General features: G+C 43.1%; 1 protein-coding gene across 1 annotated transcript in view; it reads left to right on the forward strand.

The window, feature by feature from the left end:
- Positions 1–24,658, forward strand: part of ARMC2 (armadillo repeat containing 2) — a 134,060-nt gene that overhangs the window by 54,451 nt on the left and 54,951 nt on the right. Inside the window, exons 7-10 of the mRNA XM_056125237.1 lie at positions 3,870–3,968; positions 8,579–8,751; positions 14,830–14,932; positions 16,888–17,111. Of these exons, the coding sequence (XP_055981212.1) occupies positions 3,870–3,968; positions 8,579–8,751; positions 14,830–14,932; positions 16,888–17,111 (599 nt within the window). The remainder of the gene's footprint in view (positions 1–3,869; positions 3,969–8,578; positions 8,752–14,829; positions 14,933–16,887; positions 17,112–24,658) is intronic.

Raw genomic sequence — 24,658 nt, forward strand, 5'->3', positions numbered from 1 at the left:
GGATTCCACGGGACATCAAAAGAACGCGTGGCCGCCCACCTATGAGATGGTCAGACTTCTTGGTCTAAACCCTGAATGAGCGATTTGAGGCTTTTCATGTTCCTGGAGCAAACAGATGCCATTGGGCTATACTAGCACGTGGCAGGGACGAATGGAGACGTTACTGGCTCCAGTTCAAGCAAACTGATGAGCAACGGGATGACAAGTGATACAAATGATATATAGAGAGGTAAAGCCACACCTGGCAATGTTCCAGGGTTTCTCTTGGCTCTGCACTCAGGAATTACCCCTGGTGGGGTTCAGGGAACCATATGAGATGCTGGGGATCAAACCTGGGTCAGCTGCGTGCAAGGCAAATGCCCTACCTGCTGTTCTATCTCTCCAGAGTCTGGAGATCTATTTCCATAGTGAATTTAAGTCCATCATAAATATATGCTGATTAAATTATGTGTCTGTCTCATTCTGCCTTTTCATTTGCCTTGATCTATGTTGGTTTTATTAGCATACTTTGGACTTTGAATTGTCCATGATCATTTTTTTATGCTGCTCAAATATGCACACTCACCTTTAGAATCCACACTTATAATTTACCAAAAGGAGGGCAGATCTATAAAGCAATGCTGCAGAAGGTTGAGTTGGTGATCTCTATTCTTTTATTGGCAGTTGTGAGAGGCCAGAGTTCTAAAAACTAAAATATTTTTCATGCACACAGAGGGAGTTTACCTGGCCTGAAGGAAAAGACAGGTTTTTGTGTCATTAGCATGGATTCACAGATGCACAAATTCACAGTATGCACAAATTTTGTCCTACTAAAATTCCCATTTTCCAGGCCAGAGAGTAACACTGTAGTACTGTAGCACTGTCCTCCCATTGCTCATCAGTTTGCTAGAGTGGGCACCAGTTACTTCTCCATTGTGAGACTGGTTGTTTCTGTTTCTGGCATATTGAATACCACATGGGGAGCTTTCCAGGCTCTGCTGTGTGGGCGTGATACTCTCGGTAGCTTGCTGGTCTCTCCAAGGCCAGAGAGCAGTACAGGGAAAATGATGCTTTTGTTGTATTAGGCTGTGGTGACTGTGATCCTTGATCACTGCCTCGGTACCATATCCAGTCCCATGGACACAGACAAAGGTCACTCCTGAGCACAGAGCCAGGAGTATCCCAGGAGCAGCACCAGATGTGCCCCCCCCATCAGATCAAATTAAATTCCAAGTTTTCTGAGTCTCAACCACATCTGCTCTCATGCCTTCAGATACAGGATCTCAACCTGTACTAATAGGGACTATGTGCTAAAAACCTACTACATTATTTTGAATCTTTTTTTCCTGTAAGTCTTATAGTGATTTCTTGCTTATCATCTAGCCAATTCCATGAAACCTTACCTGTACACACCAGCAGTGACATGTTAAAACCATCTAAAACTTCCTTGGCAGCATCTTTTGAGTCCCGCTTTGCTGTCCCAGTGTTCTTCATGCCTAGTCCTAGGTCAGTACCTCCTGGCATTGAGGAGGTTCTGGGGAAAGGCAAGCCTGGACTCTCTGGCCCGGGCCAGGCTGATTTCAGCAGGGAGCACTTTAGGAGCAGGACTCTTGGACTGGGGCAGGCAGGGGTGGGGGGATGTGGGTTGCACCCCTTCTTCAGAGGGACATCACTGCCCCCTTTGGGAATTTAATATGCATGATATATTGTCTGTTCTCTTCCGGGAGCTGGGTTTTATAGTCTCTGGGTCTTGGCCAGTGATGGGATTATACTGCAGTTTGTGGGTGTAACGCCTACAAACTGGAAGATGGGGGATCTGGGTGGAGGAGGCCCAGACCCGATCTGAGCAGGCTTGGAGATCTAAGCCCTGGGTCCCGTACACCTGGGTTCCTCTACCAGTTCCTTCATGTGCGAGGCTTGTCCGGAAGTGTGGAGAGTGATCTTAATTAAGCATGGCTGTGGCTGGAACTGGAAGTTTTCAGCTGCCAGGGCTCTGCTCAACCCGCCCTCCTCCAAGGGGCTGCGGTGAGGACATCTTATTATCTAGTTCTTACTCTGGAGAATCTGGCAGGCTACTGAAAGTATCCTGCCCGCACGACAGAGTCTGGCAAACTCCCTGTAGCGTATTCAATATAACAAAAACCAGTAACAGTGATGGGTCTCATTCTCCTGACACTGAAAGAGCTTCAAATGTGGCACTTTATAAAATCTCAGGGCTAGGACGAAGGAGACATTACTGGTGCCTGCTCGAGGAAATCAATGAACAACAGGATGACAGTGATACAGTGAAACAGTGATATATTGTCAGTTCAAGAGTAATAAAGTAACCCAGAGGTATTCCAGAAACACAGAAGAGCCCCTGAAAGAAATGAATAACCCATAATTCCACTCTTCATAGGTGATTGTTGTTCCATTTTAGAAAGAGGAAGTGAAGCCACTTGTCCAAAGTCAGCCCTTGAGTGGGGGTGGCTGAGCTAAGATTCCAACCCAGATGGGGCCTCTAAGAACACAACCCTCCTCCTCTCCCCGCCTCCCCCCAGCTTATCCCTTTCTGTTTGTCCTGTTTAACAGGTTGATGCCGGTGCTGTCAGTGCTGTCGGTTATGGTCAATGAACCACATTCACCTGTGAGCCACAGGTGGTACACACTAGCGTTGATATGTTAAAACAATCTAAAATTCCTTAAGTTTCAGGCAACAGACCAGGTCACTGCTCCCTCAGTGTGACAACTTTAGCCTCCAGGGGCACAGTGCTGTGGACCCGTACTGTGGTCCAGATGGACACTGAGCAGTGTGGAGCTGAGCCAGGCAAGACGGATGCCCCAAGGCTCTGACTGCTGAGGATGGAGGCTGGCAAAAGGGTGCCTGGCCCTGCTCTGGCCACTGTGCCCAGGCTTGAGGTGCTAGAGAGCTCCAGCGCCCAGCTGGGGGGAATGTAATCACAGCTGAGAGTTTCCAATGTGATTTTCACTTCCCTGTCCCCTCCACCCACCTCAGTTAACTTCAAGTTAAGCCAGCTTGCTATGGGGCAGAACTGCAACGAGGTTCAAGTGCCAGAACCTTGGACAGGTAGATTCGTCACCCCTGAACTCTGCTTTATTCATTTGAAAAATGGGGACAGTTGGGGAAGCTCCTCATTAGCGTTATGAAAGTTAAACCCAGGCCTCACACCTTCCCCATGCAAGCATCCACTCGGCCTCCCTGGATCTCAGGGAGCAAAGTACACTCGGCACCACAAGGACCTGTTGGTTGGTTGGTTTTGTAATTTGTGTTTATAGTCTAGTGACACTATAAATGCAATTGTTGCTAGGTGCTAGGCACTGGACTGTGTCGCTCACGTCTCATCACCCCAAAGCAAATATTCTCATCTCCTTTTGCTCAAGAGGTTCCAAAAGGAGACGGAAGCAGGCCTTGAATACCCTCTGTCAGTCATGGGAGGTGGGTCTGCAGGAGAAAACCTGCCTGAGGGTCCAGAATCTCAAGCAACAGAAACAGATGATGATGATGATGACGACAACGACAAAATTGAAATTTGAACTGTGACTGTCAGTTCCCAAAGCCTAGGCGTCTCCCCTTGCCCCCCTACAAAGCCCACCAGGCCCGATGCTGCAGCTCACTCTTTACACATATATAAGAACCTGGATCAGTTGTCCCTGCTTCAGTTCACAGGTCTGACTCCTTGAGACCAGCCAATCTCAGTTTAATTTGGGGTGATCTGATTAGACACTCCATAGTTCTGGTTCTGAGTTAGCTGGAGTTGTTGGGTGGGGAGGGCCAAGACTAGTTTCAACGTAGAGCTAATTTACTTTCAGAGAGGTGCAGGGCACTGCTTGGGGCAGTGGTCGCTTTCCCTTTTCCATGGCTCACTCTCCTCCCTGCATTTCTTTTGCAGCCTCCAGAGCCAACTTGCAAGAAACAGATCCAGAAATGGAAGGGGAGGATGTCTTTTGGAATACAAAGATCATGCCGATTTTGCATGAATTAGGAAGCGGTAAACGAAAAACCCAAAACACCAGGCTTTGTTTCGAATGGGTATTTTGGGTGGTTATTTATATGTGCCTCATTGTCCTGATTCATTTAGGATGATTTAAATATAATTTCTCTTCACATATCTCACACCCAAGCTAATCTGTCATTTACTTACCCAGTGACATGGGTATTATGTAAACTGTAAACTGAATTTTCAGTGAGTAAAACTATGTTTTAAGGGACCAGAACAATGGTTCACTGGTCAGGGAGTTTGCCTTGCATACAGCCTATTCAGGTTTGATCCCTGGTACTCTGAGCCAGGAATAACAGTGCAAATTAATGATCCTCTTCTCTGCTCAAGGAAATGCTGGTTTCAGCTCTGCAGGGTGCCAGGTAAGAGAAGACTAGGTTATAAGGGATTGTGCCTCCTGGCATCCTTGGGAGATGTGCCCCCCTCCCCCCACCCAGTTTCCAGATGCCGTTGGGCCTGTCCTTCCTTGCTAAGGGTGCACGGATGCTGGGGATGCCCTTCAGAGCCTAGGGAGTGGGCCTCTATGCCCCTCTGGTGCTCTGCAGTGCTCTGGTGCTATGCACTGGTCTGCCAAGGTCACCTGGGGAAATCCCATGGAGAATCAAGGGGGGGAGTTGATCCAATTTTCTTCCCTCCTGTCGTTGCTCAGGGATTTCAGGCCTGAATTCCAACAGGTTCCTCCAGAGCGAGCTGCCACTATGGCCCTTGAGCCCAGGTCCAGGCCCCTTTAAGGGCTACAGGATATATATATATATATATATATATATATATATATATATATGGTAAAGGTAAAGGTAAAGGCCCTCCCATTGATCATCGATTTGCTCGAGCGGGCCCAGTAACGTCTCCATTGGAGACTTTGTTGTTACTGTGTCTGGCATATCGAATACTCTCGGTAGCTTGCCGGGCTCTCCGAGAGGGGCGGAGGAATCGAACTCCAGTCAGCCATGTTGGCCGCTTGTAAGGCGAACGCCCTACCCGCTGTGCTATCGCTCCAGCTTATATATATATATATATATATATATATATATATATATATATATATATGTCACTGCATCACTGTCATCCCATTGTTCATTGATTTACTCGAGTAGGTGCCAGTAATGTGTCCATTCATCCCAGCCCTGAGATTTTAGCAGCCTCTCCTTTCTCGTCTTTCCCAATGCTTCCACATTGGAGGCTCTTTCAGCATCAGGGGAATAAGACCTGTTATTGTTAATGTTTTTGGCATATCGAATACACCACCGATAGCTTGCCAGGCTCTGATAAATATATATATATATATTTTTTTTTTTTTAAATGAAAGCCTACTTCCCAAAGGGTCCCAGGGGCTGGAGCACTCCCAGGGCTTCCTGCTGGGGCCTTGGCAGAATTTATGGTAAATGTGGGAACCTAGGATAAGCTTGTCAGTCCCAGGGCCACCAAAAGCCACACACCCAGCCATTAGTAATGACTTGCCTCAGTGAACAGAGCCTGCCCCCTGCCAGGTAGGGCACAGGAATGGTGATCCCCACCCACAGGAATGTGATTACAACCCCCAGGGATATCGTGAATATTGACCCTCAGGTTAATAGACAGATTAGCTTGGGAAGACACAGGCAATATCCAGCATGAGGAGCAGGTAAGAGTGTCTGGGATGTGTGTGGGGGGGGGGGGGTGCGGGGGGGGGGGGGGAGGAAGGCTCAGACTAGGAAGTCATCAAGGAGCAGCTGACCGTGTGAAGCCACACCAGGCTTGAAGGAGCAGAACTGGAGAGGATTCTAAGAGGGGGTCAGAGGCCTCTGACACCCCGACACCAACCAAGCCAGCAGGAGTTTGGGAATTGCAATGTGGCTGACTCTCCCCTCCTGGGGGAGCACTTGGCACATGGTGGGGGGGCGTTTCCATAGAGAGCTTTCAGACCCACCGTGCGGTGCGGCAGTGCTCCAGCCGTTGAGACTCTTCCAGTTTTCTATTTTTGACCTGATTTCACACTCCAGAAAAGTTGCAATCAGCTGGGGGCATATGCCTTGGGGGCAGAGCACATGTCTCCTGGGGCCTTGATTTGAGCCCCACAAAACCAACCAAACAAAAAAAATCCCAAACATATGGGGGATACAGTAAAGAAGAAAAAGTTGCAAAAATGGTACACAGAAATCTGCCGGAATTTTCACCCCTAATATAAAACACTTGCTTTATCATTCTGCTGCCTCCTAAACTCCTTGCTCACTTTTTCTTTTTACTCATTTCCCTGCTAACACACACAAATACACACACACACACACACACACAGAGATCTTGTTTTCTTTTTTCTTTTTCTTTTTTTAAGCCTTTTAAAAGACATTTGCCAACATGACAGCATGATGTCCCATTTCTCTAAGGGTTTTGGCCACTGTCTTTAGGAACAAGGACTCAGGGAACAGACCTGGAAATTCTCATTTAACATATTACAAGCCTTATTTAAATAATGCAATTTTCCTAACTTTTTCTTTTCCATAAAAAGAAGAGCCTAGAACACAGGTTCTGATTATTTGTCACCTCTCTTTTGTGATCTTGACATTTGGGGAACAGAAGCTAGTAATAGACTTCCCAGATAGATGAAGTTTTTCTGCTGTTTTCTCACAGTTGGACCCCAGTCTGGTATTGGAATGGGCATGTGGTATGAGTGCCACCTTGTTCTTCCTGGTGCATGCTGCCAGGGGGCACATGACTCTGACTTGGTCCATGGCAAGGGATGTAAACTTGGATCCCTCCTGATCCCTCTGAGCTTTGCTACTTTGAAGGCCTGTTTGTTTCCATTTTGTTTAGGGAGATGGGACTTCAAGACTATGTTCATTGGCTTTCTGTTATTCACCCAACTTTCCACAACCACCTCTGACCCCCAGATGGTTCAATGCTCAGGCCCAGTGGTGTGGCAGGTGCTGTTCAGGCCTGAGGGGTTGGGAGGGATCTAAAGTAACAGCAGTGCTCAGGGGGTCATGCAGTACTAGGGATCAAACTTGGGTCCCCATGCCTGCAAAGCTGAGTCCTTGACCCCGAAGCCCTTTCCCCAGTCCAGATCCAAGTCATCTTGTGACATTTATAATAAATCCACTGGTGTAAAGAGTTAGTTGAATTCATGCTTAACAACTTGACCCTTGGACCTTCCTTTTTCATTTCCGCCAAGCCCAAACAGCTACTCTTGCATAGACCCCCATCAGACTGAAGCATCTGTATGTGTGTGTTGGGGAGAGAGGGGCAGTATTAGAAAAATGCCCTCAGAGATCACCTGTGGTCAGAGAGCGGCCTCTGGCCTGGGGTCTGAGAAGAAATGGCCAGTCGCAAGAAGAATAAAACAACAAAACAAAAGTCTTTCATACAATAGAGTTTAGATTTTTTCCCCCTTTATTTAAAGTTGGTCTAAGTCATTTCCCATCAATTCATTTATTTCAGTGCATGACTGAAAGGCATTGAAGGTTACTTAGCTATTGAGGTTTAACTTTTTTTTTCTTAGATGTTATTGTTGAAAAGAGCTAAAAATGGCCTGAGTCATTTCCTTCTGCAGGCACACGCTTCCTCTATGCCGGCTTTGAAGAGCACATTATGGCATTTATTTAAGATTGGTTTCCTACTTTTAAATTCTGTGATGGAACCTATCAGAGCTGTTTTTCAGGGGAACACCTTATACCTTGGCCGCTTCTCCTCCTCCTCCTCAGAGCCCCCTGCCGGCTTCTGCTGGTCTTCCCTGTACCAGTATTTAGTGGAGGGCAGCCATGCTCAGAGATGGCTTTCCTCCCATTGCTGACCATTTACAATATGTCCTAGGGCTTGCTGTTTCCTGACCCTAAAGCCACCTCCTTCAGTCTCCTCTACTTCTAACAGCCCCTTCCAAAGAATTGGGGATTTTGGCGACAATTTGAGGTTTTTTTTTCCCCCTTTAATCCCTCCTTAGATCATGAGCATGATTCTCAAGGGAAAACGCCCAAGGCTGTGTGCATGCGCAGTAAGAAAATGAATTAAGATGAAGTAATGTTTCAGGGTTTAGTCCAGAGTTCTCACTGCACCATGCACTGTCAATGCACAGAACGGTGAGAGGTGGTTTCTTCTCACTTAGCATGGCTTGGAGTGGAGGGACTGGGTAAGATACACATCATACCCGAACACGTGAAGAACGGCAGGATGGGGAATGTGGGCAGGATGGGACTAGCTTCTCTTGAGGGGCCAGCATATAAACAGCAACTTGAAGGAACAAAGATCAAGGAATTAGACCTCAGAGGGCTGAAGTGGGGAGACACAAGTGGCTTTCTGAGCAGTGCCCTCCCTGGTAGAGGTAGAGGCATGTGGAACAAAAGCCCAACGGTCACAGGTGAAATTCCATTCATTAATAGACTCTTTGAAATACTGTGTGTTCTAGATAAGCCAACAGACTGACTAGTAATTAAGTCATGGTAGGAAATGGATCTACGGAATTTTTCTTTTTAAATCAGGTTATAGGAAAGGAAAGGAAAATTACAAAAGACCTGGCCAAGGAACTTGAAGAAATTCAGGGAAATCCTTTTAGAGTTTTTGCTTACACAGTGTTTCACCCAATTGTAAACTTGACCCTCATTCATAGTGCTGTTTTGCTCTCTTTGCTCTGACAGAAAACATCGAAACAGTGTGTGTGGCTTGCACACAACTTCATCATGCTTTAGAGGAAGGAAACATGCTTGGGAATAAATTTAAGAGAAGAAGTGCTCTCCTGAAGACCCTCTATAAACTGGTTGATATTGGCTCAGACTTGCTCAGCCTTAAACTTGCAAAACTTATCCTAGCAGTAAGTTTTTCTTTCCTCTGGTCTGGTAGACTGTAGTCTGTAAAACTTGTGCCTAATGCTTTATTTGTGCATATTACTGAGCCAATTATAAGTGTAGTGTGTTTAGAATCGTGGGGGAAAATATTTTTTATGGTAATAAAACTGACATCCCAGAAATTGACTGGAATGTTTTATTTAAGGAACTAAAGCCTGAGTACAAGAAAACGTTGAAATAAATTCTTAATTTTGGACTGTAGCTGGCTTTTGGGGAAAAAAATAGCAATAGGCAAATACATTCAAAACAGTTGCTCAAGTAACTTGCCTGCTGATCCATATCAGAACACCCAGGCTGTGACCTCTGCCCTCTGGTTTCTGCTGGATGCTTGATTCTGTCACGTGACTTAATACATAACTTACCATTCCATGGGCCTCTGACATAATGTCCAGGTGCACTGGGAACCAACTTGTATCAGAGGAACAGCTGCATGTGGTCATGGGAAGGTGATCATAGAAGGTTCCTGTGAGATGTTGGAAGAAAAGGCCAGACACCAAATAAAAGGCTATAGAAACTCTGTCTCAGACAAAAGTATATCATTGTCTGAGGGGAGCGCTTTGTTGTCACAGCCATAAACAGTTGGAACCGAAAGATAAGACACAGTGATTGCAGAACCTTCCAAGGAGAGCCGCGAAAACAAATGAATGACACCTTGTGTACCCAGTTTCATAAAACTAAAAGCAATTCCATTAACACCCCTAATTCAAATAATTAAGAATCTTCAAGCACACAGGGAAGGCACGTGCATTGGCACACTCACTTGCCATGTGGCCAGTGCCCACCGTTTCTCATTCTGATGTCTCTCTAAAACAGAAGGTACGCTCTCTGCATTTGATGCAATGGTTTTGAGAACCACATTTTTATTTATCTGCCATTCCCAGCTTGAAAAAAAGTTTACATGTGTGTTCCAGCAACATTTCCTTTAAATGTTTAGAATTTTTTTAAATCTCCCCTCATTTTGGTGGTAATTGATTCGTTTGCTTTAATTAAAGAGAAAGAAGAGCACAAGACATTGGGAGGATTTGGAGTCCACAGTTGTATGTAGACAAGGAAAGATACCTGAATGTTTGCTGAGTTCCCTCCCTGGCCCTGGATTCTGACTGCCTCCTCGACCCAGCAGGGCCCTGTGATGTGGTTGGCAGGCTGGACATTGCATCCACACTGCCAGCTGCCCAGGGATTGCCTTTGGTTTTTCACTTGGAGCCTAGATATTTTGCTTCAGGCCAAGTGCCCACTTGCCCCCAATTTTCTCTTCCTAAGGAAGAAGCTATTAATTTGTTCATGATGCTTTGCAGAAGAAATATTATCCTGGTTATTTTAAAGTACCATTCAAGTCAATTGATGATACATTAATTGCATGACACAGTGTGACCATTCTAAGGTGAAAGTCTAAGTGATCAGCTGAGCAGTGAACACATTGGAACCTAAAGGCATGGTTGGTTGTGGCCCTCTCTGGGACACTGCCAGGCTAGCTCAGGGCCAAGCCTCCCCTGGCTGCAGCCATTGTGGAGGTGGGTAGCCCTGGTGGCAAATGACAAAACCACCAGGCCAGGCACTGTCAAGTTCAAGACCTTCCCACAGGCTACCCAGAATCTCCTGTAAACTTTTGGCAAAATGTTTTGCTTAGGAGCCAGTGACAGACTTCAATATAAATGTAAAAAGATTACATCAGGGGCTGGAAAGTTAGTACAGAGGGTAAGACACTTTCCTTTCATATGGCTGGCCCAGATTTGATCCCCAGCATCCATTCAGTCCCCCAAGCAACACTGGGAATAACTATTGAGTCTAGAGCCAGGAGTAACCCCTCAGCATTGCCAGGTGTAGCTCAAAAAAAAAAAAAAACAGAAACAAAAGGAAAAACCACATCATCAAAAAAAAAGTCATTGAAAGAAAGGAATCAGCAAAAACAGTTTTATTTTTTTAAAGCAGCTTTAATATCATTTTTTCTCTCCACCCATATTCATTTTATCAACTAGTGTTATAATTTAGGTATTTCAAATGATTTATAGTTTTTTTAAAATAAGGAACAAGGGAGATAACTTTGTCTTAAAAGAGTGCAGGAACGCCAAGTTTGATCCCTAGTACTGAATAGTTCTCCAAGCAGCACCAGGTGTGAGTCCAAAACAAAGACAAAATGTAGTGAGTATTATGTTTGTTTTGATGTCTTGCAGTCTGTGGTTAAGTAGTGGTTTGCCAGAGTTTGATTTTAAATTTTTGGATCAAAAACTTACAAAAAATGCATCAGTCTAATAAGTATTTTGTTCCTTTTGGGGCCACACCTGGTAGTACTCAGGGACCACTTCTGGCTCAGTGCTCAGGGAGCATGCATTCCCAGAGATCGAGCCCAGGACTTCCACACTTAAAGTCTAGAATCTAGCCCTGGAGGCATCTTCCTGACCCTATATTAGTTGTTTTTCTTAAGAGTACATATGTACAATATAATGTAAATATATTCAAAGGGTTATCCAATATTCAGTACAGGAGATAAAACAGAAAAAGGATCGTTACTATGTCCTCAGTGATTAGATATAGTGGGAGAATACATGTTGTCGACTTCACTTTGAATTCCCAAATTTGCTTTAAATAGAAAAGACTTCTATTTTTTAACTTAGGAAGCAAATTACTGCACTACAAGGACCACTTGTGCCAGGGTATCTTGATTCTGGGAATACAAGAGAACAAAATAGGCCCAACCCCTACCCCCCACCCAGCCCCCCCCATGCCCGCCCCACCTCCACACACTCTGAGAGGTACGTGCTAAACAGAGGAGACCCAAGGGTGGCCTGGGGAAAAAGGAAAACCCAGGAGAGGGGATGGGCCTAGCAGGCAGTGCAGTTTTATATGAAGTAGTCTACTTTTCTGGCACATGATTGGATATTTTATTATCTTTTCAAGTCTCAACATCATAATTTTATCGTTATCAAGAGAGAAAATAATTTGTTTTTAATAGAAACTGGCCTGATAACAAACATGGAAATTGGATGGGGTGAGGGTAGTGAAAACTCTGACACCAGTTGTTTTTCCTTATGCCACTTTTCTAAAAATATACAACTAGGGGTGAGAATTAGGTTGTTGACTAGAGGCATTCATTTATTCATAGTAACATGCCAAGTACCACCCATGGGACATTGAGTAGCTGATGAGTAGATAAATGAGTAAATGAGTCATAAACCATAGTTTTGATCTTAGAAGTTAACAGTTAATGAAGGCGGAGAGACAGTCCAGTGGGCGATTCACTTACCTTGTACACAACCAACCCTGGTTCAGTCAGTAGCACCAAAGTGCCAGGACACAGAACTAGACATGATCCTTGCGCATAGCCGTATGGGGCCCCAAAAAACAAAAGGAAGAGAAGAGGAAAGGAAAGAAAAAAGAAAGGTTGACAGTAGAGTAGAGACTGATTAAAATGTATTTTTTAAAGGGTCGGAGTGCTTGCCTGACTTGTATGAGGTCTTCAGTTCTATTCTTAGCACAGGGAAGAAAAGGAAAAGACAATATATGTCCTCTAATATGAAGGAATGTCTGTATTGCCATCAGCATAGAATTTTTTCTATTTTTTATTAGTCAGTTTATTTTCTAGATTTTTTTTCCTCCACAGTACTTTTACCTACCAATTTTAAAAGAAAGTTCTGGGGGCTGTTGTAAGACTCAAACCCAGGACCTCGCAGATGGAAGACAACTTCTCCAAACCACATCCCCAGCCCAAGTGCCATTGTTTTTAAAAGCCCTTGTTTCCTTTTTCCTTCCTGAGAACATGAGGAATCTCATTTTGTCACTTGTGATTGTTCTGAGGCTCCCAGAGACTTGTTCCCTGGCCTGGATCCCCTGAGGAACTTGTTCAAATGCAGATTCTGATTCATGGGCTGAGCTGTCCCTGCGGCTGCTTCTCTGAGAGCTGGCCCAGCTCCATTTCTGAGACCTGTCTGAGGAGCAGACTTCCTGGTTGCAAAATGAGAATGGCCACACCTAATTAGCAGGGTTGCTCTGTGATACCTTGGCGAGACCCCCAGGGGGACAGATAGACACTCTGGAGGTGTCCCTCCCCCTGGCAGGCGCTGATTGATTGCATTTGTCTTGGGATCTCCAACAGAGACTTATACAGAGTCCAGTGGTACTCCCCCACACCCCCCACACCGCCAGGAGCCTAGTAACTGTGGCACAAACATTGGATGAATCCTTAAGAAATGAATCTAATGCCAATAATTTTTTTTATTTAAACAAACTTGGAGCTCATTAACAAACATTAAATTAGTTTTACTGACAAAATAATGGCCCATCCTCTTGGCACAGATAGATATATTTGTTTGGATGACCTCATTCCTGCAAACATGTTTTCTGTTCCTGCATGTAGTATAGTGTTGTTAGTCTAGTCACTTAGGGGGAGATCACAGATGTCTTTCTTGAAAACCTGGTGTTCATAATGATACTTTTTTTGTGACTGCTTCATATGATGCTCCAAAACTGATTTAATTATTTTCCAATATGGAATATGTAAAATGTAATAAAGTTTCACTCCTTTAGGTAAGTATAAAACTAATTTAGGGGGCTGGAGCAATAGCACAATAGGTAGGGCATTTGCATGCAGCCAACCCGGGTTCAATTCCCAGCGTCCCATATGGTCCCCTGAGCACCTCCAGGAGTAATTCCTGAGTGCAGAGCCAGGAATGGCCCCTGTGCATCACCAGGTGTGACCCAAAAGCAAAAAAAAAAAAAATTAAAAAATTTAGATTTTTGGTTTTATTAATCCTCCTATATTATGTGTTAAAGTATGCTTCTCTATAGCCCCTATGTTTAATTTATTTGAATACTTTTCTATGGTTTAGAAGGGCAATTTTATTTTATTAAAGAGGGAGGGGCACCTGGGATCATACCTGGTGGTGCTCTGGTGCTCTGGAGACTACATAGTATGACGAATTGAACAGGGTCAACCACATACAGGCAAGGACCATATCCCCTGTACTGTTTCTCCAGCCCTAGGAAAAACTTTGAAACAAAATCCCTTTGATTATTTCAAATATTAGATTTATTTTAAAAAATTATTTGAATACATGCATATATGGCCTATTGTGAAAATAATTCTTTTAAATTTTTTTCTATGCAGGTGATAGAATCAGATTTCCTTCTTTTCTTTCCCCTCCACTATGTACTCTATTCTATGTGGTTTTGATTTGCAGTTTTTGTGTTTTAAAACAATGGTTTCATTAATGAAATTTATCAATACTTTTCCATATATATGTATATATATATATATATATATATGCTCTCTAAAAAGTAATCTCACAGAAAGTAGGAGGCTTTGTGAAAAAATAAATGCTTGTCACTAAGATAGGCTTAGTGATAATTTATGTATTATTTACTACAAATGAATTAATTAGATAACCATAGTTGGCATCTACTTGGCCTAAATTTTTCAAAGTTGATTTCTTTAGAACTTCTTACTTTAAAAACACTCTTGTATTTTATGCATGAAACCCTAACATCAGCAGTTTCGTAGACCACAGTGCCTAAAATAAAATTTAAATAAATAAAATAAAAACACTTTTGATGGGGCCTGAGGGTGGAGTGGGGCTGGGGAAATAGTTAGTACAGCAGGTAAGGCATTTGCCTTGCATGTGACTGACCTAGAGTAGACCCCAAGCACCCAACATGGCCCCCTGAGCCCCTTGCCAGGAGTGAGCCTAAGTAGAATATCAGGCATAAACCCTGAGCACAAACAGGTTTGACTCAAAAACAAAAAGAAAAAAAGAAAATACTTTATTAAACACTGGAGGCACAGAGATGGTACATGGGTTGAGGTGCTTTCCTTGCATGCCGCTGACCCTAGTTCAGTCTAATACTGTCAAGTCCCCCAAACACCGCCAGGAGTGACTCCCAAGTAACCCCTGAGTATTACCAGGTGTGGCCCTCCCAAAACCATAAATACATACCTATATATATGTATACACTCTTGCTCCACTTTTAAGGGATATTACTTATGTTTTTAAAAACTATGGCATGCCTTTCTCTTTCCCCTGCAATAGAAATGTTGTTTTCTTTCTCTGCAGCTTAAAGTGAGTAGGAAGAATCTTCTTACTGTCTGCAAACTTATATTTAAAATTAGCAGGAGTGAGAAGAATGATTCTCTGATACGAAATGACAGCATTCTGGGTGAGTATCATTCAAATGTTGCACTTGACTGCAATTGAGAAGTTTGGAAAGCAGAATTGTAATTAATGATAGCAGGAGTATCTCACTGCCTAGTACAAGCAGTATCTATGTGGTGCTGAATTTCGCTCTGTCAGCTATAATTTCCACTTTTTATTTAATGGTAACTTTTGGAGCCTAGAAGGATAGTCTGGTTTGTTTTTTAATGCTTGAGCTAGCATTTCATTTTACAAAGCATTCCCTATTAAAAATATACATATTTCCTGATCTTGTATTTGCCATTAGAAAAAAATATACAAGACACATATATTTGTGTGTGCTTCAGAGGGGCATAAGGGATTTTTTTTCTCAAGTAGGCTCTCTCAGTATCTCAATTGTAAACCATGATGCCCAAAAATAGAGAGTAAGAAGGAAGGTGCCTGCCACAAAGGCAGGAGTTGGGATCGGGTGGGGGTAACAGGAGGGATACATTTTCCACTGTTGGTGGAAAATGTGCACTGGTGGAGGGGGGTGTTAGATCTTTGTATGACTGAAACTCAATCATGAAAGCTTTGTAACTATCTCACAGTGATTCGATTAAAAAAAAAAATCAAGTAGGCTAAAAAACAGAAAAAACAACACCTGGGGCCACTCACAGACATATTCAGCCAATCAGGTTGGACAGTTCAGTGCATGGCAAAGGATGCTGGGGCTCAGGTCTGACAAAGCTGAAACCACCAGGGCACCCAGTAGTGTTTGGGGGCACACCTGATAATCTTGGGGGCTCAAGGGGAGGAGTATGTGATACCAGGGATTAAACTGTGGAGCACATGGTACCCCTGAGCTAACTCCCTGCTCCCCTCCACCCCCCTCAAATACACTGAGTCTTATTTGACAATGAATTTTGGGGTATTTTGATAAACAATAGGAATGACTAAAAGTTGAAAGATACCTCTGTTGCCAGAATTTGGCATAAAGATGTCTCAGATGTGTTTCAACTATGTAGGTGGAGAAATGTTATTATTTTCTAACTACCAAGCTAGTAATGTCTAATTCTTGATATACCTATAAATCATTAAGATGTGTGAGTATTTACCCAGATAGAAATCTTTTAACAATTAGAATTGCTGGTCTAAGGGAAGGTGAAAATGTGTTTGATACTTTGGGTCCTCTTCTTGCAACACAAAATAAATGATCTTACCCTTATTCTTTTAAAATCTCAGTCCGAAAGAGGCCTAACTAGTACTGAATGAAGTGCCTTACACAGAATCAGCTAAAAACAAAGAGATATTCTGATAAATGATCACACTGGCATGAATAAATGTGAAATAGCATGACCGGCCTTATCGGAATTGCCCGGATTACTTCTTAGACCCGGTAGTTGTATGTTATTTCTAGGGCTATTTTTAACAGCGAAGGAAACAGTGAGTGTTATATTCAGATATGCCATTCTTTGGTGATTGAGGTTTTTGTTCAGAGTTCTTGAGTTGGTTAATTTCCCTTTCATACAACAAATATGTTCTTTAAAACGAGCTGACATTTTACTCTGAATTGCTTTATAGTGATTAGTTATTCTATAATGCCGACCAAGGTTAATAATTACAGTGTCAAACCAAAGCTCAACATTTTTGTAACTAGAAACTTAAAGATTTATAACTAAAATGCTTAGTTGAGGTAAAAAATTGCATTTAACTGTTTAAAACTTAATTTTCTTATTTATGTATTAAAATCCTATCCTTTTGCTATTCATTACTAGTATACTGTGATATTGCTTAACTAAAAATAAGCGTTCCTACTGATAGCATGTGAGTAACCCTTAACAAGCATTTGGATGCAGGTTGTGACAAATATATTTTCTGACAAATATGTTTGTCCTGACAAACACTATTTCACAAATTGTACTTGATGGCCACATGCAAGTGCTTTAATATATTTCTCTCCAGCTGTTCTGCTCTTGCAATAATTCATCTTTTTGACAGAATCATTATTGGAGGTCCTCAGAAGTGAAGACATACACACTAATACCGAAGCTTTTTTATACTGTATGGGAACTATCAAATTTATTTCTGGAAACCCGGAATTTCTTAATGAAATGATCAACAAAGGTGCTGTGGAAATATTGATGAATTTGGTAAAACAAATTAACGACAACACCAAAGAATGTGGTACCTGTTTGCCTAATTCAGGCCACTTATTAGTCCAAGTAAGTACTGTTCCAGAAAGGACTAGATATGTGACATTAATTTGCCTGTTATCTAACACCAGTTGCCAGCCTAGTAGAGGTAACAGCAGGTGGGCTGCTACCTGCACCAGGTGTTTGTTGGGGTGTGGGGTTGGGAGAAAGCCTCAGGGATCCAAGGTCACAGCCACTGCCCCACCTGTGCCTTATGTATGTGTGGTGCCCATTTCCCTACAAAAACAGCCCATAGCTTCTCCCAGAGATGCTGTCCATTTAGCCTTTGTGCATTTGTTTCACTCCTCCTGCTGAAAAGCAGCCCAGATAAGTTTTAAAAAAAAAAAAAGTCGAAGAAGAAGGAAAGGAATAGGGCAGAGAGACAGTAGAGGGCGTAAGGCACTTTGCCTTGCATGCAGCCAGTCCTGGACTGAATTCCAGCACCACATATGGTCCAGAGCACCGCCAGGAGTCACTCTTGAGCACAGAGCCAGGAATAGCCCCTGAGCGTTGCAGGGTGGTGTGTGTGTGTGTGTGTGTGTGTGTGTGTGTGTGTGTGTGTGTGTGTGAGCGCGCGCGGGCACAAGTGCGTGCGCAAAGCAATTCCATTTTACCAACAGAATGCTGTCCCCTTCCCCTTCCCTTTGATGTTACCATTGTTGCAATGACCAAGACCCTTGGTGGCACTGCTTGCGAGCTTGGCTCTCGGGACTCGAATTTTTATCCTCTTGGGTTACATGGGGTGGTGCTCATGGATTACTTCTGGCTCTGCACTTAGCAATCACTCCTGGCGATGCTCAGGGGACTGACTATATGGGATGCTGGGGACTAAACCTCAGTTAGCCGCGTGCAAGGCAAACATCCTACCCACTGTATTTTTGCTTCAGCTCCAGGACTCATTCCTTGTAGGTGTGCTGCTTGCACAGGTGCTTCCGAGACCTCACTGTTTAACATGGTGCTTGTGCCTGTCCTGGCTGCAGTGCTCACTAGGCACTGCACACCCAGCCATGGGGTTCGAATTTCTGAAGTCACAAAGTTTGCCAGCCCAGGGGTCCCACATAGCAGAGACTGGTCCCACTAGGACAGAGCTTTGCAGTTGTGGACAGCACAATGGATCAAACTTAAGGCCTCGCTTATACAAGAGCCATCCCTATGTCTCTGTAATAATAGTTTTAAGAAGTAGAGTTTCTACTTTTGAGTGCTGAAGACAAGTCCAGTCTGGGTGCTATTTCTGATGATAAGCGACTGATGTCCCCCGTCTCGTTTCTATGATAAACATCAGAAGCTGATGTTAGGGAGTGGACAGTCAGTGAGGTAGTAAGTACAAGCTGTGCAGGCCTGCATAAAGGCAGCAGAACACGATCCATTTATTATGACCAGGGCAGAAAGGGAAAAATGTGCCCGGAGTTTTATCATGTCTTTTGTGGCAGATTAGGTTGCATAGTTAAATTATTTTTATTGGCGCTGCCTCACTTCTCATATTATTTTTCAGATGGAATTTTGTTCCATAATAGCATTTGTAGATAAGGTAACAGCATCTTAGATGCAATAATTCATGAGATTTGAGATGTGCTTGTCAATTAATGAGGATCAATTGTGCACGCGAATGCTCAGAGCCTTTGGGAAAGTGTTAGAAATTAGATGGACACTCTGCCTTAAAGAAGCTGCGTGTGTTTATGAGGATTGTGCAGTTTTAGACCAAAATGATCTGTCACCATTTTGGAAAAGATTGAGACCATTTTGTTTAGTCCTGCATAATTTAAGTTTCTCCTGCTTGTGCCATGCATTGGCTAGTAAGACTTAAGAAACATTATTTTCATGCTGCCAGTGTTATTGAGTCCCTCAATAGAAATATGTATTGAGATTATATAATTATAGCTGGCCCTGAACAGCATGGGTAGGTCCATTTAGATGCAGGGTTGGGTGGTTTTTAGTTTTGGGTTTTTTTTTTCGATGGGGCATTTGAAAATAGAAGATATAAATTTCCTCCTTCTCTTTGTGGGATAAAAAAAAAAACACATAATATGAGACTAATTCCCAGGAACAGTAGAAACAAACTACACCAGGAGCACTAGTCCACAATTGGAAGCCTGCCTCAAGTGCTGGGGAAGAAGGCAGTTTAGATAGAGAAGGGATCACTATGACAAAGACAGCTGGAAATGATCATTCTGGAGAAGAACAAACATAATAACCTCTCAGTACCTGTATTGCAAACCATAATGCCCAAAAGGAAAGAGGGAGGAAGAGAGGGAAGGAGGAAGGGATGAAGGGAAGAAGGGAGGGAGGGAGGGAGGGAGATATATCTATATCTATATCTATATCTATATCTATATCTATATCTATCTATATATATATACAGAGAGAGACAGAGAGAGAGAGAGAGAGAGAGAGAGAGAGAGAGAGAGAGAGAGAGAGAGAAAGTGCTTGTCATAGAGACGGGCTGGGAGGAGGGTGGCAGGAGAGAAACTGGGGACATTGGTGATAGGAAATGTTCACTGGTGGAAGGATGGGTGATGGGACACTGTGTGACTGAAACCTGACCATGAACAGCTTTGTAACTCTGTATCTCATAGTGATTTAATTTTTAAAAAGAGTAAATTTATGCTATAGAAAAATGCAGTATAATACTATAACGTAGTTCCTATTCCTTACATTTTCTTAACATTTTCTTACTTTGAGAGGTGGAATAGAATATATATAATAAGCAAAATATATGCTAGTCAGGGGCTGGAGATATAGTACTGGGGACAAGGTGCTTGCCTTGCATGTGACCAACCCTGGTTCAATCCCCAGCCCTGTATGGTCCCCTTTTGAAAAAATATGTTATTTCCTTATTATTATCCCAAGACTTTCAGTCATCAGCAGGCTGCTCTAGTTAAAATCCAAAGTTATCCTCAGACTTTTTTTTGAACCAGCTAGCAGGGTCTGTAGCTGTGTTGAGACTCCCAATATGACAAAACCCAAACTCTGAGTTTGTCTGCAAAATCAGCAAAGGAAATGATGAATTCCAGAGTACTGGAATTCAGGCAGAGCTCTCTGAAACAGGAAAAGAGAGAAGTAGAGACCAACTCAAAGGGCCAGGCCCTCAGTGGCAGTGACACTGACAGAAATAGGATTTGTTTGCCACCATTAGTCTAGGGGGGATTATGAGGATGGGGTTGGGTAGATCTCTGATTTACAAAGGCCACACTCAGGAAGACACAGCCCAGGAGCTAAGGAAAGTTCCCGAATCTGTACTCTTCCCCTCCCTACCCAGCCCCTTGCCTCCTCTCGCCCCAACAGCTTCCCTGTCCCTACCCCCACCATCAGCTAAGTTTTCTTCCTGCCACTGCTGGACCCTAGAGAAGGTTCTACTTGAGCCCAGATTCATCCCAGTGTACTGTTGTGTGCTCTCATATCTTGAGAACATCCTGGAACAAACCACCTTCCTGTAACTGTGGAAAATCTTCTGGTACTTCTGGTTTGGTAGCTCAAAGGTATGTGACTTCACTATTAAAACCCAGATCCTGCTGCTTTTGGGGATTCCTTTCTATGCCCATCATTTTTTTTTAATTTCTTTTCATCGCCTGACCCATTTTCTGAGTTCAAGTCTTAGAGAAATGGATACTGTGCCTTCTTCAGATGGCACAGATTTTGAAGTTGGAACTGGGTAGCAACACCCCAGAGAGAGTGGTTGGCCTGCCCTGCCACTGGACATCCTTGTCCATTCTCTATTCCATGCCTGCAAGCACCTCCCCAGAGGGTCCTGCAAAGCTTAAGATTTCTCATTCCTTGATCAAGGTGCCAGCAGCAATGCAGACATTCTTGGAGGGTTGGAGTGAAGTTGGGTATTTTTGCCGTACCTGAGGGGTTGCTCTGGGATCAGTCCTGGTGGTGGCGGGTGATTGATCCCAGGCTCCTGTGTGCAGAGCACATGCTCCTTCCTTTATGTTATGCCACTGACCCCTGCAATTATCATGCTCTCCCTTTTTCTAAAACGGAAGTTTCTCAGTAAGATCAGTATGTTCCCTATGGTTTAGAACCTGCTCTATCCCTTCACTTTGGCTGTGGAAAATGGGGAAAGGAGAGAGATTTAAACTGAGAACTGACATGAAGATTTGGGGCCTGGATGGTTTAGAAGATGACAGTACTATTATTAGAAATAAGAGCTATGCAAGGGACCTGATTTGGTGAGAGGCAACAGGGACATTAGGTAACTGGTCTTAATGTAAAACTTCCAGGGAATTGGGACTGGGTGATATTAGCCTTGAATGCTGCCAACCTGGGTTCAATCCCTAGTACCCCATATGGTCTCCTGAGCTTACCAGGAGTCACCCCTGAGCACAGAGTGAGGAATAAGACCTGCGCACTGTGAGATATGGCCCAACAAATGAAATAAACAAAAAACTTTAAGAGAATGTCCTTGAGTGACCCAGGAGCACTGCCTGGTGGACAATCGGATATTAGAGTAAGCTGAAAAGTAGGGTCAGGGTCATTCTTATGGAAGTGGTTGTTAAATTATAAAAGGCAATGAAAGGGCCAGAGATATAGTAAATAAAGGGCCAGGGGTTAGGTACTAGCACTGCACATGGCCAGTCTTGGTTCAACCCCTGAACACTGAGCCAGAAGTAAGCCCTGAGCGGTGCTGGGTGTGGCCTACAAACAAACAAACAAACAAAAAAAGGAAGGAAGATAAGGAAATAGTTAAGAAGACAGTATGGTAAGCCCTCAATATCACAGATAAGACTTGGGGAATCTGTACCTTCAGTATAACCAGGCTTTTTTGTACATCATTTCCTCCATTATCTATAGACTTATTTTCATCATCAAACTTATAATGGGGAGGCCAGAGAGATGGTAGAATGGATAAGGTGCTTGCCTTGCATGCAGCCTACCCAGGTTTGATCCCTGACATCCCATATGCCCTCATGAGCACTGCCAGGAGTGATTCCGGAGTGGAGATCCAGAAGTAACTCCTGAACATTTCCAGATATGGCCCAAAAGCAACAACAACAAAAAAATTTATAATGGAATGAAAATATTGGAGCATTTGCCATATAGCAAGAAAGTTAAGGGAATCTGAGAATAGATTCTGTGAAGTGGCCCAGTTTGTGAAATGGGAAGGGGAAAAAAAGGAAGTTGTTGGAAATTCATGTATTTAAGAGAATAGAGATTTAAATCAGAATTGGGGACTAGAAAGACAATATGGCAGATTAGACACTTACCTTGTACACAGCCAACCCAGATTCCATTTCTTGCACCACATATGATGCCAGGCATCATAAGGAATGATTGCTGAATACAGAGCCAGGAATAAACCCTGAGCTCCATCAGGTATGGCCTAAAACAGCAGGAACAAAATCAATAACTGGGGGTCAGGAAAATATTTCAAAGTTAGTATACATGGTTTACGTGCCAGAAACCAGACTTTGACCCCTGATGCTACATGGTCCTCCAAGCACTGTCAGGAGCACTCCCTGAGCATCTGAGTACTAAACCAGGGGTAACCTCTGAGCAGTATAGGAAGGAAGGAATGAAATAAGGGTGGGAGGAAGGGAGGGGGAGGCAGGCAAGTAGGCAAAGGAAGAAGGATATGGAGGCTTTGCAGATATTGTGGGGAGGGGAATCGGAATTCTGCTCCCTTGTGTAAGACAGGTTTAATAGGCTTAGGGCTGGGTCATATTTCAAGGGTCCTCACTCCCTTTAAATTTTATATGATTTATTTATCCCTATTTTAATAGTAAAGGAAGTTCTTTTTATAGTTGGTTTCTTCCTCTCTAAGTCTAGAATCAGTATCCCTCTTCAGCTGATCGGGATTCTCTCCTGTGTTCCATATTCCTTTTTCCCCAATTCTACAGTTCCATCATCTTCACTTCCATGGTGGTCCATATGATGTGTCCATATGATAGCACACTGCTCAGTACTGCCCTGGGGGCCAGTGCAAAAAGGACAGACTTGGGAGTCCACTACCTGGACCTCCTTCCTGAACATGTCACTTTCCCAATAGCCTCTCCTCATCTCTGAGGGCTCCACCTACCTTATGAGGACTTGGGGCAATTCAGAAGATGGTCCATAATAGGTGGTCACCTAACAATGAAAATAATTTCTAAATCTTGACTTTCTAAATTCAAGAAACTCTAAAGGCAATTGCTCCTGGTGAAAAAGAAATTCATTACAGGAAATTAAGATGATGGAATTAGAGATGCATTTTTACAGTTTAGTTTCATTATCTGGCTTCAGCAACCAATGTGGACAGTAGGCTGAAGAGAAAGCAAAACTTAAAAGGATGCTGCTTCAGCAACATGAGACTCTGAATTCTAAATGGACCCCCAGTTCTTAGCCACAGTTCTTCCCTGTCCTGAGGATTTGGAGGGCTTGAGAGAGGACTTCAAATGGGTTTGGGGGCTTCAGTGAAGCTGTGACTTCCATTAATAAAGATTGTGTTAAGGTAGTAGGGATTCTTTAAATCTTGCTTTCATTATATTTAATCATTCTGAAATGTAGCAGTAAATGAAAATTGTATTTAGATATTCATAATTCAGAGTATGTGTACTTTAGCAACAAGAAAGTATGCTAACTCCATTTCCCAGATTTAACCCTGCCTAAGATGTTCCTTAAGGCATCTACCCCTTCAAAAGCCAGAAGAAGCAAGGCAAAAATTTCCCTGAATGGAATTTTGCAGTGGTTATTGTTGAAGATCAAAAGGGCACCAAAAATGGATTCAGAAATCTCCATGCCTGCAGTTTTTACTTATATTTTTGTAGATAATTTTATTGGGTACTTGATAAATAGGGGGGAAAAGTTAAGTCTTCAGGAGGTTTTGCTTGAACCAAAAGCAGTAAATGAGTGTTTTCCCCCTTGTTCTAATTGAGGTACATAATTTGCAATAAGGTGAATTGCTCAGTTGTATGTGTCCAATGAGTTTTGATAAAAACATGAAGCCATGAAGCCCACATCCCTATCCTGATACAGAAGGTTTCTTTGAGCTCAGAAATGTCCTCCAAGCTATTACCATTTAATTCCCACTCCCCTGCTCCGCAAAGAGAACCAATTCTTTCTGATCTCCTTCACCATAGAAAGGCTCTGCCTGTTCTAGATCTTGACATAAATGGAATATACAGTGTGTTCTTTTTGTGTGTGTGCCTGACTTTTAAAAACCTTCCTTTTTAGCTAAATATAGATTCATAAGATGTTGCAGAAATAGTGCCAGAGGTCCTGTGTGCCCATCACCTACCACCCACCCACAGTGGTGAGGTTTTACATAACTGAAACACATGATGAAAATTAGGACACCGGTATGGGGACAGTGTGGTTAACTAGAGTACATCTGACTTTGCTTATTATTTTTGAGATTACATGCAATTTCTTTCTTATTCATAATCATTAGTACTGCTTATTAGGCTTGCCAGATTTTAAGTACCGTGATTTTTATTGGTAAGGGGACAACAGTTTCTATATGTAGGGTTTTCTTCCTATAAAGATATACCCAGAAGTATAATCACTTACCCAAACTGCCTGAGAGTATTGGCCATAAGAACTCAGTCCTCCAGAGTCAGAGCAATAGTACAAAGGGTAAGCCTTGCATAAAGCTGACCTGG

Source organism: Sorex fumeus, unplaced genomic scaffold (genome assembly GCF_029834395.1).
Source record: "Sorex fumeus unplaced genomic scaffold, SorFum_2.1 ptg000054l, whole genome shotgun sequence".
NCBI lineage: Eukaryota > Metazoa > Chordata > Mammalia > Eulipotyphla > Soricidae > Sorex > Sorex fumeus.